The following is a 16,994-nucleotide window of genomic DNA, read 5'->3' as shown; positions in this document are numbered from 1 at the left end:
GTAGTGTAGTCTAACTCTGTATGCTGTTGTACAGTTGATGAGGACACAGGAAAAAGTCCAGAGGGAAGAGAAGAAAACAAAACATGGAAATGCCCCACTGTCAGTGTTAACATGTACCCTTCAAGACACAAGTCCCAGTTTCATCCACACTACTGCACATGCAGGCCAGAAAACCTCCAAACTATTTTAAATTGGGTTGGTCACTGAAAAGTGTTGCTTGTCGTTGCTTTTTGTTGTGCATTAACGTGGCAGAAAAGCAGTAGTTTTGTCAAATTCACTTCTTGCTCTGTTTGACATGTTTGGTATGAGCTATGGGCATTAGTAGATGCTGAAGTAGAGATGAAATTATGAATTAATTAATCAGCAGTTAATAAACATAAAATGTATTGGCAACAAATGTGATAGTCAGTTAATTGTGTGAGTCAATTATCAAGAAAAAAATGCCAAACATTCTTTGGTTCCAGCTTCTCAAATGTGAGGGTTTGTTGCTTTTCCTTTTGTTAAATTGTGAGTTAACAAGATTTGGACTGTTGGTCCAAAGCAACAAGCAATTTGTAGAAATCTTGGGCTCTGGGAAATTGTGAGAGGAGTCTTTCTTTATTTTCTTATTTTTTTTTAAATTAAACAGTTAATGGATTAATAGAAACGAATAATCAGATTGATGAAAATAGTAGCTAGTTGCAGCTCTAACATCAAATGATGCAGCTCATGTGTTTTGTTCAGGAAACAATGCTTTGTCCAGCTAAGACAGGGGTCTGCAACCTGTGGCCCTCATCAGTCATTGATTGATCTTTCTCTTCGGATGCCACAACATCTGCCAAATCTCTTAGTTAGGCTTGAGAAATTTAGTTATGGATGGAAAAAGTTTCATTTCAAAGCAAGCCGTAGGATCCCTGCTCTGTGATGAGGTTTCACTTTTACATCTTTGCCATTTGTTAGGATTTTTTATCCTATGTTTTCCCCATCATTGAGAAGCTGTCTTGGAAGTTTACACCGTCCAACGATGGCTTTGCCTAATCTGTTTGCCCACGTATTTAAATTATGTCTTATTCAGGCCAAAATTACAATAAAGTGTGCAAAAGCCGGCAGCAAAAATTCAGTTTTCCCACCGTCAGCACTTTGAGAGCTGGTAGGGTTTTTTTTTTTTTTTTTTAGGAGCATGTGTACCTACAGTTGCACAGCAGACAGGAAAATGGCTCCTCTCTTTTCTAAAATGGGCAGTGAAGTACCAAAAGTAACTGCTGGATTCCCCAGTCATTTCAGCTTGTGGATGAGAAAATTAAAGTTTCATGTCAGGCTCTTTGCTCAGACAGTATCATGACCCCAGCTCCGTCCGCCAGGACTCGGTGCTACAAGTTTGTCAATAGTAATTTCTCCTTTACCTGACTCTCGGGTGAAAAGGAAACCTCAAAAATATAACCTGCGGCATTTATTGAAAAAGGCTGTTATGTTGAAAACCATCTTCAAACGTGGGCTCACAAATAAACCGGGTCGCCCTCAGTCAACCTGCTGGCATTTATCTCTTCAATGACTGTACTCCCTTTCTGTCTCACCCTGTGTAGGGAACCCCGGTGAACCCATGGAGGAGGGAGCAAAGGAAGAAGAAGTTGAAAAAGCAGTGACCGAGGCTAACAACCCAGATGAGGAGGTGGAGAAGAAGAAGAAGAAGAAAGGGGAAGGAGAGAAGGCCAGGGAGGAGGAACGGGCGGGGAAAAAGAGCTCTGATGAGAAAGAAGAAAAAGCTGAGGGGGCGGTAAAGAAAAATGAAGCAAAGGAGAAGACGGATGATGAGAAAAGGCCTGCCGTTGCCAAGAAGGAGGTGGTTGAAAAGGACAGGCGAGAGGGAGAAGGGAGCCCAAAAAGTCAAACAGCAGAAAAGCAGAAAGAGGCAAAAGAGCAGAAAGATAAGGAGCCGCCCAAGAAAGCCCCCATCAGCAGTTTCTTTGGTGAGGAGGAATTTGCATAGCTCTGTGCTTGCACAAAAAAAATGTGTCCGTAAATGTGCTATGCTTTTATCAGTTAGAAAAGACAGCAAAATATTGTTCTGCCCCAACCCCTGCTCCACACTCACCTTCCCCTTTATTTGTTTTTTTTTAATAGCTCCCAGAAAAGCTGCAGTAAAGACAGAGAAACTAGAGAAGAGTGAAGGAGAGAAAAAGACGAGTCCAGAGAAGAAGACTTCAGTGGAGGAGAGCAAAGACGCAAAAGGGTAAGGCAGACTATAACAGGAAGTTACAGACAGCTCAGGCTTGTTGGGCCAGATGCCTTATCTACCCATTTCTATTCTTCTGTGTGTCTGTCCACATGTTGTGCTGTCCTTAACCTTTGACCTGCTTGAAACATTACTACTTTGGTGCACTAAATGCGTGGAAATTTAAGTCCTTGGCCCAGAAATCAGGTTTAGTTAAAACTCTTGGATGAGAGAAACTTGACCAGGGTGATAAAACAATAGCCATATCTATCAGCAGTAGACACTCCGTCAATAGCAATAAGTATTTTGATAAAATGTTTGATAGTTTCATTTTAGTGCATTAAATGTAAAGGTGTAGCAACCCTGTAATTATGACAAAATTTGACACAAATTCTAAGAGGAGTTTTCTATACACCTTCATAACAAAAAAAAGTTTCTCACTGGAATTAAACAGCAATATTGCAACTGCTTCCATCTTCCCAAAAACTACATTTAATACCTTTTTCCATGCATCATATGAAGCTGGACATACATGAATTTAAATGTAATGGAGTCATACAGCCATGAGGTGGTATTTATTATTAAAACAGGACAATTGTATAGCCTCAGCTGAAGGTATGTGCTCTCAGGTGCTTTAAGTCAATCAGTTTCTGTGTTCATTATTATTACTATAACATCACATTATCTGAGCGTGTCACAGATGAAGCAGGGCTTTCAATGCATGTAAATAAATCACTAGCAGCAACTGCAGCAGCGTATTACTGCTTTGTCATTTTGAGGTCATGTTAGCTTTTCCAGTCACACACTATTTTTAGCTCTAGAAGTAAGGAAATGCATTTTTCATCCTACTATTTATTTTTTTATCACTGCCTTGTGTATGACGGTGTGGGAGTGATCGGCGTCGTAGACAAAAGATGCTTCACCGGCAGAGTGCCTCTCATTTTAATGAATTCAACCATTCGACTTGTTTTTTACACCTTGTGTGAGGAAAAGAAAACATAACATATGTTGCATATACTGCAGTAAAAAAAAACTTTTTAACCATCTGAATCTCTTTTTTGCAAGAGTAAATTAGCATATACCATTGCTGACGTGGGAAACACTCTTCTAATGAATGCATTTAACTTTTTTCTTTACCAGTACGGGTGTTTTTCTTTTGAGGTGAACTTTCCTGTAGTTCAGCTTCCTCCAGTTTGAAGTAACCGGTGAAGCTTTGAAAACATCCTTAGAAAGACTCATTACACTTCAGAATATCTCATTGTTATGATAATGGCGTGCATGACTTTCTGTCTACAAAGAGATCTGAGTTGGCTTCAGGGATTGTCACCACAGCTGTCACCATCATTCAGTTAGGCTCTTAATTTACTGTTTTTCTCGCTGTGTTTTTCTTCAGTGAGTCAAGCTCAGGACAAACAGACTACAATCCATCCCGGCCCAACTACCATCCCGTGGATCATGCCTGTTGGAAGCAGGGCCAAAAGTAAGTCCAGCCCACTTTTTTCCAATATTTTTATTTGGGTTGAACTATTATTAAAATGGTAAGATTTGGTGGTAAATATAGCAAACCACCAAATCAGCAACCCTATGCTTGTATAATGAAAAACTCTAAGATCACATGGGCTACTACACTTTATAAACTTTTTCCAGTTGCCCCGCACAAGTACCAGGCCAGTCTTTGCTCCATGAGGCTCCCCCTGATATTTTCAAAAAAAAAAAAATCCAAGTTTTCCTTTATTAATGCATGTTAGCTTTTCCAAAGCAACACATGCTGATAGATCCTTAAAATACTGATTCATACTTTGTTTCTTCTCATTTCCCCATCCTATAGCTATTACTTGCATAGCTAGTAAGTACACGATCACTCTTCTTCTTAAGAAAATCACTTGGATGATCACCTATGCACAACTTTGGTGAACATTGGATTTTTTTGTTTTGTTACCTGGCTAACTATTAGAGGTGGAAGAAAAGAGATTCTCTTAAGAATTGTCATTCTTTATTTTTACAATTCCAGAGTAGATTTTTTGATTGCTGAATAGATTATTTTAAACTTATATAGTTAATCAGTGCTTGGTCTGTTGGCTTGATGTTAACACATAGTGGAAATTCCCATTGATGTGCTAATGGGAATTAACATTGTTGTCTGTGTAATATTATCTTAACAAACAGATTTATTTTAACAGATTTATACAGATAATTTTACTAGATGCTTTTTATAAAACAATGTGTGTACTCAGACTTTAAGCCATATATTTCCTCTGATCTCTGGAAACAAACAAATAACGGCTGAATTGCCTTTGCTAACTGGCTCCAACCTCCACACTGACCTCCACAACCTCCAACCTCAAAGGGTCAAAACTAAAACCTCTACTAATTCTGGCATAACATCCTTTTTTGTTTATTATTTTCTTATGGCACTAGCTTGAATAGCAGGAACAGTTAACTTTTATTTCAAAAAGTACTTTATTTACTACATTGATGCTGAAATAAGTCTGACAGACAGGTGATTAACATTGTTTTTGGAAATATCAGTCATGATATTCAGTCTCTTAGTGTTTAATTCAACCTTTCCCACTTGGTCTAGTGTTAAGAAGGATAGAAAAATTGTAATATTGAATCACAATCACGAATTGGCACCCAAGTATTGTGATAGTATTGAACCTCATAAAAATTTTGACCTCATTAGACTCTCATAAATAGTAGTAAGTGTTCCTGTAGCATTGTTACACTTACAGCTTATGTCTGGCAAACAGGATTAAATTGATGTAGTTTTGATCCAGCCCACTTTGACTCAGCCTATTCACCTCTTAATCTCAAATACTGTGTGCCGAAATGGAAACTCACTTATTTCAAGGGCTGCACATAACAGTTAATTTCAATGAATTGTTAGAAAAAAGTGAAAAATGTCCCTCATAGTGTCTGAAAGTGGGGTCACATCTTCAGTTCTTCAGTGCTTGTTTTGCCTGACTGACAGTCCATAACCCCAAAATAATCAGTTTACTCTCACATGAAATAAAGAAAAGAGGCAAACCTTCACTACAGAGAATCTGGAACTAGATGGCTTTTTCTCTGCTTATATTTATTTTCACTCTTTACTTTTGACAGTCAAATAAAAGCAAAAAAATACATATACAAAAACAGTCACCAGCCCTTTGAGAAAAAAAGGTTTTCACCCAACAGTGATGACAGTCATATTTGTATAGTGTTTTTATTTTCACCTCTGAGCCAAACTGTGGTTGAACTGCCCTGGTTTTCTCTGTTAAACATTAAGAAACTCAGAGGGAATCATTTTTTCAGACCAGGAAAGTGCTCTGACTTTGTAATGGAAAGTCATGGAAAAATCATGGCATTTTACATCGAGGCCATGGTGTTGCTTACAGTCAGGTCAACTACTGTGTACAGTCATGTTCTGTGTGTTTTAACCTGCTGCTACACTCCTGCTGCTACATATTAGTCAGAAAAAGAGTCTCATAATTCAGGATTATCCCTGGATATTTTTGAGAGAAATATGCAAAACCAGTTCATGTATGACGTGCACCATGTGCACAGTTTGCTTAGTGTCAAAAATCACAATTTGACAGACCAAAGTGTACATAAGCAAGGCTTGATAATTAGGCTTGCCCAGGGCAAATAAAATTGACAAGTTGGCAAATAAATCTGGCAACTCACTTGTCTAACTAGTAAACTATTTTGATAATCAATTAATTGTTAAAGTAATTATAATAATAAATAATATATCTTTGGATTTTGTCAAAACAAGACATTTTAAGACATCATCTTGGGCTTTGGAAAACTGTGATGGACATTTTTCATTATTTTCTGACATTTTATAGACGATGCACCCTTAGATTAAACATGACAATTATCTTTAGTGTTATTGATAACTGCTAATAAATGAATCAGTTTGTATTGGGGCAAATAAAAATTGACTTTTGGCTAGTAGATTTCTGACCCACTTACTCTACCAGGGATTCACATTTTATATTAAGATGAAACAAAGAGATAAAAAGAATCACTCAGTTGCAGATTTTGAGTGCATTATTTATTATATCTTTGTGCATTATTTCTGTGCACATTTCATTCTTCTGATTCTATTTTTGATAAAAGGCAAATCAAGAATAATGAAGGAAAAAAAACTTTACAATGTGACCACTGAAGAGATACCAACAGGTTGATCAACAAATGTTGAATTTTAATTAAGTACAAATATAACAAAATGATGTAAAATGTAAAAATAATGTTTGGTATTAATTTGGAGTTACTGGGTCACAAACTATTGTAAAATAAAACAGTTCTTTTCAAATATTTATGTGAAATAAATTAGTTACACATTATCAGTTTAAATAGGTATGCCACATGAGACCAATTTAGTACAATTTTTTAATCATAACCTTCACTACTAATGAAAAGTTGGCACAAAGGTATTGGTGTAGGTTTTGGTCCCAAATTTTCTCATATTGTAAACGAAACCCTTTTGCTTTGCTGCCCTGTATAGTGTTAAATCCCCCATGATTCATCTGTGCAAAGCTCTCCAGAACATTTCTCTTTTCAAGGCTGTTTGTCCTGCCCTCCCCCTCATATGGGACATGATACATTTTATATTTGGCATATCAGTTGTCATTGTAAGGAACCGGTTTTCCCATCACAGAGGCTCTGACCTTTGTCCCCCTTGTTACGTTCATGCAGTTTTGATAACACAGAATCAAAGCTCATTCAACTGTTGCACTAATTGCTAGTTGCTCTGAACAGCTGAGTCAGCTAAACGCTGCAAATGTAAAAATCTGTCAGCGTGGATGCTTCGCCTGCTAACTACATGCTCATCACCCTCCAGAGTGCCGTACTTGGCGGTGGCTCGCACCTTTGAGAAGATTGAAGAGGACTCCGGCAGGTAAGAGCTCCATATGGAGGAAAAGGTGTTTGAGTGTGTTTGTTTTTTTTTTTTTTGTTTTTTTTTGTTTTTTTAAATCCCAGAATGAGTTAAACACCATTTAGAAGAAAGTGATCGCTACTCTGTTCAAAGGATATAGTAAATACCAAAGCATTTTCACAAAATTACCACTCAGCTTTGACTAAGTTTCCTGCTGGGAATTTCTGGAATATAATTAGAGAAGTGTGTTCCAGCCAGGGAAAGTGAGAAATTGGATTAATTTTCTTTGGGAGGGTAGGGAACATGAAGGAATTCTACAATTAGGTCACTTTCTAGGAATGCTTAAGAATGTATTTTAATATATTTTTTTTTACACTTGGGCTTAATTTAATGCTGGTTTCAGCTTTTATTCTCTGCAACTTTATTGGAAACTTGGCTGATGACTTATTTTTCAACTCATAAGCTAAAAAATTACTAGAAACAAACAAACAAAAAAAAACCAAAATGTAGATTTGGTGATGGAAATGCACATGATTCTTAGCCTTTGGAGTCCAGATCATATAATTTGAAGGATGACTTGTGCCTTAAGTCTCTTACCAACAAATTGAAAACACTTAACAGATGTGCTTTTGAGGGTATTGAATGACAAACTTCCCTTTGATGACTTGTGCTTTCCCCTCCTGCTGTAGTTGATGTATAGCGTTTCATAAATGAACTGTTCATCTGCCTCCCCAGCTTCCATTACCGATTAAAACCCCCAGACAAATCTCATTTCTTGCCTCCTGGTATTTACAGGATGGCTTTAAAATTCATTTAACTCGTCTTCCTTGTCTCAAAGCAATCCCGTTGTCATTTCCTAGGCTGAGAAACATCGAGACGCTGTCGAACCTGTTTCGCTCCGTGCTGCTGCTCTCTCCAGGTAAATGGTATTTTATCTCTCCCATAATGCATGCTGATGTAGCTACACAGGCAGCTGGCTGCCAGCCACTCTATCAAGGAGATGATGATGAAGCCAGGTTGCACATAAAAGTGGGAGGATGAGTCAGTTCATTGAAATGTGTGTATTGGGCTGTGTGTGTGCGAGCATATACCTGTGGGATTCCGATGATGTGTGTGTTTGTGTTGAAGTGTTGCTCTGTGTGTGTGTATGTGCCTCTGCTTTTTTGGTTGGTGTTTGTCTTAGCATGTCTGTGTGTGTTTGGCGTGTCTTTTGAGTGTGTTTCTGAGTCTGTACGAGTGTGTCTGTACATGTGTTTGGTTGTGTCTGTCCTAGTACTGGATAATATCAATATTTTATTGCGATATGAGACTAGATATTATGTTACAGTTTGGATATTGGCATAAGTTTTGTCCTTGTTTTAAATGCTGTATTACAGTGAAGTGATTTTCTGAACTTAGTCATCATATCCACATTGCTGCTGATTATTTAGCAAAAATCTAATTATTTGAAAGCATCAGCAGTCATCCCTGCAATATTCAGGGCATGGTGGGAAATTAACTTTTCAAAAGGTGAACATTGACAAAGATAAGTTCAAATTCAGCAGCCATTCAATAGAAAATAATTATTAATATTATATTAATTAATATTTTGTGTCTGAAATCTACCAGCCCATTTCATATTTTGCCACCAGCATTTGTCAGGTGACTGGTGCTGATTTTCTACCCTGATTCAGAGTTCATACAAGTGCTTCTTGTGCTTCTTGGAGAAAACAAATGGATAAGATGCTTAAACTTGTTTGGAAGTTGTAATTGCATTACTTTGATAATTTGCTATCTGACTGAACAGTATACTTTTTAGATAAAGAAAAAAAAGTCAGAAAGATCATGGGCAATATATCAAAATAATACTGTGATATGAGACTACATATCATTTTAGATTTTGGTTATTGTTATATTGTGATATGGCATTTCCTGGTTTTAAAAACTGCATCACAGTAAAGTGATGTCATTTTCTGAACTCGTCAGACTGCTCTAACTGTTCTATTATTCTCCTTTACCCACTTAATCATTTTATCCACATTGATGATTGTTATCAAAAATCAGACCAGCAATACTCATCCCTACAATGAAAATATCATATTTAATGTTTGATTTGGTCCATATCACCCGGCTGTACTGTTTGCATTATTTAAGGAGTTATGGTTTTATTTTATAGAGATTTTGTATATCATGATATACATTGTATATCGCAGAAGAGCCTAAAAATATTGAGATTGTTAATAACCCATATTGCCCAGCCCTAGTGTGTCCTCCTCTTTGTAGGCCTGTATTTGTGTGTTTGTGTTTTTCTGTCCAAATGTGTGTGTTTTTGTGTAATAAAATGTGTGTGTGTGTAATTTTTCCAGATGACCTGCTGTGCTGTGTGTACCTCTGTTTGAACCAGCTGGGGCCTGCCCACCTGGGGATGGAGCTTGGCGTTGGAGAGACGGTGCTGATGAAAGCTGTTGCTCAAGCAACTGGTAAGACACACACACACACACACACACACACACACACACACACACATTCTGTTGCACCCAAACACTTGCTTGTCATTCCCAGCCTAACTGCTAATGCCACCCTTCTTCGCTCATCAACCGGCGAGACGGCTGCTATTTACCGTCTCGCTCTTGTTTCCAGGGCGACAATTGGACAAAATCAAGGCAGAGGCACAGGAGAAAGGAGATTTGGGCCTTGTGGCCGAGAGTTCCCGTAGCAACCAGCGCATGATGTTCCAACCGGCCAGTCTGACAGCAGGGGGCGTGTTCAGGAAATTGAAGGAAATTGCCAGCATGAGTGGGAACTCGGTGAGCCACAGAATAACATTTTCATTAGGGAAAAGCAGTCCTGCGCAAATATTGTTTTCACTCTATTTGCCTCTGTGTATTGGGTTCAGGGAGGGAAAAGAAAGGAAATGTTAACATGATTGTGTATCGAACAAGCAATTGTTAGTTTATTTGTCTTCTTCAGAGGGAAGAGGGTAATTTTTCAGTCCTTGAATAAGTCGTCACCTGGCTGGAATCTCTCAAGCAATTAGTTCCTTTTTCATCCCCGTTGCTGCTGGGTCTTTTTTTTTTTTCTTGCACTTTGGATTGAACATGGAGTTTGTACTCGCTGGTGACCTCAGTCTTTTTGCATTCTGTCTCTCCTCGCTCCTCTTCTGTGAATCTCAATTTCCTCCCGCCTGCCTCAGGCCATGAATAAGAAAATCGACATCATCAAAGGCCTCTTTGTGGCATGCCGCTTTTCCGAGGCCCGCTACATAGTCAGGTAAAATAACACTCTCACACACATACACATTCAGGCTCGGCTGCATGTGTGACTACACACACACACACACACACACACACACACACACACACACCTGCATGTATATAGACACAAAGGTGTGGCTTCTTAATTCCTTGTGTGTATGTTGAAGCGTGTAGCTGTTGTCATGGACAGTGGGTGCAAATGGGCGCTGACAGCTGCTGGTCTTATGGTTTTGATGGACAGGTCCCTGGCTGGGAAGCTGAGGATCGGCCTGGCTGAACTGAGTGTCCTATCTGCACTGAGCCAGGCTGTGTGCCTGACCCCCCCTGGACAAGGTAATCTTGAATTTTAAAGGATGGGCTCACAATTTCTACACTAAGTCTATCTTAAAATAATACTCAGGTGCCCATAGAGACATTAAAGAAGTTTTTGGTTGCTGTAATCATTCCATCTCTACGAATAGCCTAGAGCCCCTTGGAGTCAATTTTCTCAAGATTTGATGTCATCAGCCTGCGCCAGCTAATTGTCTAGAAGACATGAGAGCTGATTACGTTTTCTTTAGAAACAAAGAAATGGCTCAAAGCGTTGCACAGTCAAGCTAGCGTGCTGTGCTTGTGTAAAATATAGTGGTGGTGGATGAGAGACTGCGGACAGAGCAGATAAAAATATTGCTTTCTTTCTTGTTCAAGTGTGTTCACTTCACTGAGGTCTCTCTGCTGACTTTGCTCCTTGTGTGTGTTTGCGCAGGAGATCAGGCTCGACCCAAAGAGTAAGAGAGTGGCTGCAGCGGAATGATAATAAATTACACAAAAATGTTAAAAGAACAGATAACGTCAGAGCTTTGCCAAATTTAAAGATTTGTGGCAAACTAAGTTTAACAGTTTGGCTGTATACAAACAGTGTTGGTTTTAGCTTGTTTATAACAATCCACTGCAGTGCACACAAAAGAGGAGAAGGAGTTGGTAAAAAGACCGGTGCATCTGATTTTTTTGCAAATAATGTTGGATTACAGTGGTTACACAGGGTAGTAATTCTTAAACCTTTTACTTGAGAAAAGACTACAGTTATAGCTGCCATGCAGTTTGATTACCAGGTCTTTACCCCTTCAGAAGCATTTATATTGATATTTAACAACAACGCATACATCATGATATATACCCATAATGTCCATGCTTCATATTATACAGTAATATATATATATTATAGGCCATACTGCCCAGTCCTGCTTGAACAGTTTGAATTAGAGAGGCTCGTACCTTCCAAAGTTCGTTTTCGTAAGTACAGAATCTCTGTTTTTCTTTCACAATCCCCACCAGCCAGTGAACACTGTAAAAACACAAAGAGGGTGTTTTTCACTGAAAAAAAAGCTTAAGTTTGGAAGATAACCAGCTTATTTGTGTAACTCAGTCTGTTGAAACCTTGTATTATTGTCAGATGAGCTTTGAAATATATTTTTGCACAGATCGAGGACTATGGATTTTTTCTTCCATCTCTGGAAAAGCTGGTATTTTACCCAGTTTCCTTATTTTAATTTAAGTTTGCAGACTTTTTTATTTGTTCTGTTAATGAGATGCTTCTGTAATGATGTAATTGTCCCTCATAAAATTTAATTAGAAAGCAATTTGTAAGGTCACACCAAAGGAGAGGAAGGTGGGGTGTTATAGCAAGTAATAATGGCTTTTATTTATAGAATGCTTATTAAAACAGTGTTAAAATATTCTTTGCATTCATTAGAACTGCTATAGATGATATTTGAAACAGTTAATGTGCAAACACATTTGGTTATGCACTTCTCCAAAGTATGTTGAAGAAAAAAAACCCAACAAAAATAAGCAGCTTTAGGAATGTAATTGGGCGCATGAGGTTGACACACTAATATGCTGCTGATTTCATCTCTTCTGGAGGAAGTTTTTCCAGCCCTTCTCTCACCACCTGCTCTCAGCACAGATCTGACCTGCTCTCACCAACACCACCTACACTAAATTAAAATAAATTCAGCCCTGACTTATTAGTATTCGTGGCCTACTCGCGACTGGAGGTATGCTTTAATAAGAGTCAATTAGACCAGAGGCTCAGTGGGGAAATTTGCATTGATCTGTGGTCCGGTCTGGAAATGTTTTTCTTAACATTTTTATTTATTTATTTAACCATTATTTAATCAGGCAGGTCAACGTAGAGCAAATTCTTTGTAGGGCTGAAGTGGATCATTACAATGAATAATTTATTTTAATAAATTAGTATTCAGGTGTATTTTAAATATATTGTAATTATTAATGTTGAACTGGGAAACAGTCATTCATTTGCCCTTCAAGCTTATATTATCTTGACCATTTCAACCACAGAGGGACTTAAAGGGATAGTTCACTTTAAAATCAAACATGCATATTAATCCTCTGGCCTATAGTGCTGTTTATCCACCTAGATTGTTTTGGTGTGAGATGTCTAGATATCAGCTGAAGAAATGTCTGCTTCCTCTCAAATATAATGGAACTAAATGGCACTCAGCTTATGTTGCTCAAATAGGCAAAAAATATGTTTGAAAAGCAAAGCAGCAATGTTGTTTTCCAGATATCACGACCCATTTACTCAAGATAATCAACAGACCTTGTTGTGAGCACTTTATAAAGGACCTACATTATTTCTAGTAGAAAGAAATAGTTCCAATAGACTCTCCTGCCAAAAGAAAGTAGTTCCAACATGAAACTCCCCCAACAAGGTCTGTGCATAATCTTGAGTAACCTAGTCGTGTTTTCTGGGAAGGGACATTGCTGTTGAGTACAGGTGTATTTTTTGGCACTTAGGGGACCACAAGCTGAGTGCCATTTAGTTCCATTATATTTGAGAAAAGGCAGACAACTCTGCAGCTGATATCTCCAGAACTCGGCTGCTCACAACGTGACACTCTAGCTGGATAAATAGCGCTACAGGTAAGAGGTGTGAGTTGCAGAGTTTTCAAGATAATCGCCATAGAAATGTCTGCTTTCTGTCCAATAGAATGGAGCTAAGTGGCGCTCGGCTTTTGGTGCTCAAAGTTCCCAAAAATATATTTGAAAAACTCAGCAGAAATGTCTCTTTCAAGAAATCTTGACCTGGTTACTCAAGATAATCCACAGACTGTGTTGTGAGCTTTTTCATGCAGAAACTGCTTTCCTTTTAGTGGAAAAAGTAGTTCCTGTAGATTCTACTGCAAAAAGAAAGTCGTTTCTACATTGCCATTGACAGTGCCATTTAGTTCCATTATATTTGAGAGAAGGCAGACATCTCCAAAACTCAGCAGCTCACAAAATAACAATCTAGTTGGATAAACTAAGAATTATTTTTATTGTGATTCATCTAATCTAATCTTAATTATCTTCTTGATTAAGCAGTTAGTTGTTTGGTCTATAAAATGTCAGAACATGGTTAAAAATGTTGATCACTGTTTAACAAGCCCAAGGTGACATGCTAATTTTTTTTTTTAATTACAGAAACTGATTTAATTTATCATTAAAATAGTTGGTGATGAGATTAATAATCAATAAATCATTGCAGCTCTATGGGTACACAACACTACATGCAAGAGGAAAAACACGTATTTTTGATTTTTGGGTGAACTGTCCCTGTTGAGTTTGATCTGTAGATTAACTTCATCTAGTATTGTAGAAAACACTGGTGTGGTGCAGCTGTTCACAAGTTATTCCCCTGCTGTACAGCTTGTATATATTTCCTGCCCTTTGAAGTGCCTCTGAACTTTCATCCAACAAATGTTGGGTCATACAAATGTTCAAACACTTACACAGATCTGTTTGAAATGCATTTTTTCCCTCCTTCCTTATAGGTTTCCCTCCTGCTGTGCTCGACGCAGGGAAGGGGATGAGCGCTGAGAGCAGGCGGGCCTGGATCGAAGAGAAGAGTCTCATTCTCAAACAGACTTACTGGTAACTGAAGCCTAATCAAACCCCCCTCGTTTTTTTCCACTTTGCAGTCTCTCCTCGGCATCACTACAATGCTTCATCCCCCTTAAGCCCTGTCCCTCATTCTGCCTCGCTTATTCTGCTCACTTTCATTTTGGGTGATATTGATTTTTCTTTTCTTCTCTTTTTTTTGTTTCTCTTCCCAAACACGCCGCCTCATCTCCCACTCACTCCCCACGCTCCGCCGTCCAGCGAGATGCCCAATTACGACGTCCTCATCCCTGTTCTGCTAAAAGAGGGCATAGACGAGCTACCCAATCATTGCAAACTCACTCCAGGTAAGCAACCAATCAGGAGGCGGAAAGGCTATAAGGTCCCAAACTGTGACTGGTGTGTGTGTTTATTGATCTGTTCAGTGGAGGTGAGTCAGTTATTTTAGTTGAGTCATTTATCACGGAAAGATAAAAGATACTACTAAACTAAGGATTAGCTCCCAATTACACTGTTGTCAAGCTATTTGTGATAAGGGAACTTGGCAACAAGGTGGGAAATTAATACCAGCCACCATCTGAACGCTACTAAATTAGGAAACTAAATTGGCCCTTTTTGGTCAGTTCACAAATCTAGCAGTTATTTTGGCAGGTAAACAATCGTTTATTCAGATGGCTGTTCTGTTCTAGTCAAAGGAACGGCTCAATTTTTGGCCAGTTTGGACAAAATGTTACTGTCCTCTCATATCTGGCTCTGTAAGCTGCAATTAAAGGAATTTGTTGATATATTTTGTTATATCACTCCTCTGCTTCTTTTTAAGATTAACTTTAGCAGCGCAGCCCAGGGGGATGTGAGTCAGAACTTTCATATTACGGCCAAATGAGAGTACAAACAAACTAATTTCGACTGTGATTTTGTCACAGAAGCAGTTGTGGGTGTGATGCTCATGTGTCATGTGGGTAATGTGTCAGTGAAGTGAATTTCACAGCTCCTGGGGTTTTTTTTTTTTTTTTTTTTTTGCACAACGGAACTGAGATCTGCCTGGAGGCCCGTTAGCGACAACCCTACCCTTCCTAATCATCACATGCACCAGAAAGTGGCGGCAAACTTCTCCTGGGCAAACTCACAATTAGTTTCTCAACTGTTTATGATTCATGAAAAATGCATGACTATGTATATTTTTTTTTGGTTGCTTTGCTGTCCCACTGTTTTTAGTTTGCATCTTCCAATTCTTTCGTCACCTTTCATCACCTTTCTTCTCCTAGGCGTGCCGCTGAGACCCATGTTGGCTCACCCCACCAAAGGTGTTGGCGAGGTGATGAAGAAGTTCGATGAGGCGGCGTTCACCTGCGAGTACAAATACGACGGAGAGCGTGCGCAGGTGAGTTTTGCATGTCTGTGTGCATGTAGGTGGCGAAGTGACAGAGTGCAACTGTTTGTTTGTCTTGCGTTTGGCAGGGAACATATGCCTGCTGAATTTAGTATGCATATACCTTTCGGCTGTGTTGTTTGAGTGTGAGGTATTGCTGCTCTGTGACTCCCGCTGTGTGCTCACTTGACTGCGTTTCCACATGCATGGTGTTTTGGTACAGTGTGTGTGTGTGTGTGTGCGTGCCTATTCTTTTTAAGATAAACAGTAGTGCTGCTTTTGCCCTGGGCCTGTAGGCAGAGCAAGCTACTTCTGCCATTGTGGACCGGAGAGAAGGCGGAGGAGGGGTGGTGGGAGATGGGAGAGAGGTGAGGGAAGAGGCTAGAAACGGTGAAGGCGAGACACATAAAAGGGAGAGGAAAACGAAGACACAAGGGGGAGACAGCAGCAGGGCTGAGGAAATTTTCGACAGAGAGACATAAAGAGACACAGCAAGAGAGAGATTGTAATGTAAACCCCTCCAGCTGTATTGTTAATTTTGGACAGTCATGCCAATAAAGTGGCTTTGAACTGAGTTGAATTAAGAAGACGAGAGATGAGCAGAGAGAGAGAGAGAGAGAGAGAAACAGAAACAGAAAAGGAGGGAGGATGGAGACGGAGCAAGCAAGCGAGCCACATGACGTCCTCCTTCTCTTCTCTATACCACCCCACCCCTCACTCCCCACCTCCACCCTGGTCTCACTGCAGTGGACATTACCTCGAACTGCCAGCAGAGGGACTCATGATACATCAACTCAGTGAAACACTCCCTCTGTGTGTGTCTTAGTGCTCAGATTTTGTGAGTAGCCATATGAAAGTGTATTTCTGTGTGTGTGCATGTGATGAATCAAAATAGCTTTGTATGCATTCATGGAAGTGTATAATTTAGTCAAGTAAGTGATTGTGTGAGTCCTTTTTTATGAGTTTATTCATCACAAATGATGCTCATTGATCAATAGAAAAAGAAATTAGCAAATTTTTTCTTGTTCGAGGCAAAGTGATAAAAACGGACCTTAAAATGGAATAAAATATCACATTTTGTGAAGTTAATGTGCTACAAAGGAGGAACATGATAACAAATACTGCGCACATGACTGAGAAGAGAATATGTAATAATGACAATAATGAATAAAAGTCACATAAGAATGGACATAAAATTAAATGACATAACATATAAGGAAATGCATAGCTGAGGATGACAGGACTAAAACTGATGATAAGATGGTGACAACTGTGTAATATGATTCTCATTATTAGTGAACCTAACCTTCAAATAGCCAGAGAAAGAATAGATTGACCAGGCTTTGAAATAAGCCTGCCATTGGCCAACTGTTTCTTTCAGCATTCTCCTCCTCTATAATTAACTAATTGATCAACACTTTAACTAACTTTTCGAGCAAAAATGGCATTGTAAGG

General features: G+C 38.9%; 1 protein-coding gene across 1 annotated transcript in view; it reads left to right on the top strand.

The window, feature by feature from the left end:
• Positions 1–16,994, top strand: part of lig1 (ligase I, DNA, ATP-dependent) — a 65,403-nt gene that overhangs the window by 9,501 nt on the left and 38,908 nt on the right. The window contains exons 6-17 of the mRNA XM_084732257.1: positions 1,563–1,946; positions 2,101–2,209; positions 3,585–3,671; positions 7,020–7,076; positions 7,916–7,974; positions 9,401–9,514; positions 9,675–9,841; positions 10,228–10,304; positions 10,530–10,621; positions 14,104–14,203; positions 14,432–14,517; positions 15,436–15,551. Of these exons, the coding sequence (XP_084588383.1) occupies positions 1,563–1,946; positions 2,101–2,209; positions 3,585–3,671; positions 7,020–7,076; positions 7,916–7,974; positions 9,401–9,514; positions 9,675–9,841; positions 10,228–10,304; positions 10,530–10,621; positions 14,104–14,203; positions 14,432–14,517; positions 15,436–15,551 (1,448 nt within the window). The remainder of the gene's footprint in view (positions 1–1,562; positions 1,947–2,100; positions 2,210–3,584; positions 3,672–7,019; positions 7,077–7,915; positions 7,975–9,400; positions 9,515–9,674; positions 9,842–10,227; positions 10,305–10,529; positions 10,622–14,103; positions 14,204–14,431; positions 14,518–15,435; positions 15,552–16,994) is intronic.

The sequence above is a fragment of the Lutjanus erythropterus genome, chromosome 12, assembly GCF_056507025.1.
Source record: "Lutjanus erythropterus isolate fLutEry1 chromosome 12, fLutEry1.hap2, whole genome shotgun sequence".
Classification (NCBI taxonomy): domain Eukaryota; kingdom Metazoa; phylum Chordata; class Actinopteri; order Lutjaniformes; family Lutjanidae; genus Lutjanus; species Lutjanus erythropterus.
Note: the sequence above shows the minus strand (reverse complement) of the source record. Positions and strands in the feature narration are given on the sequence as shown.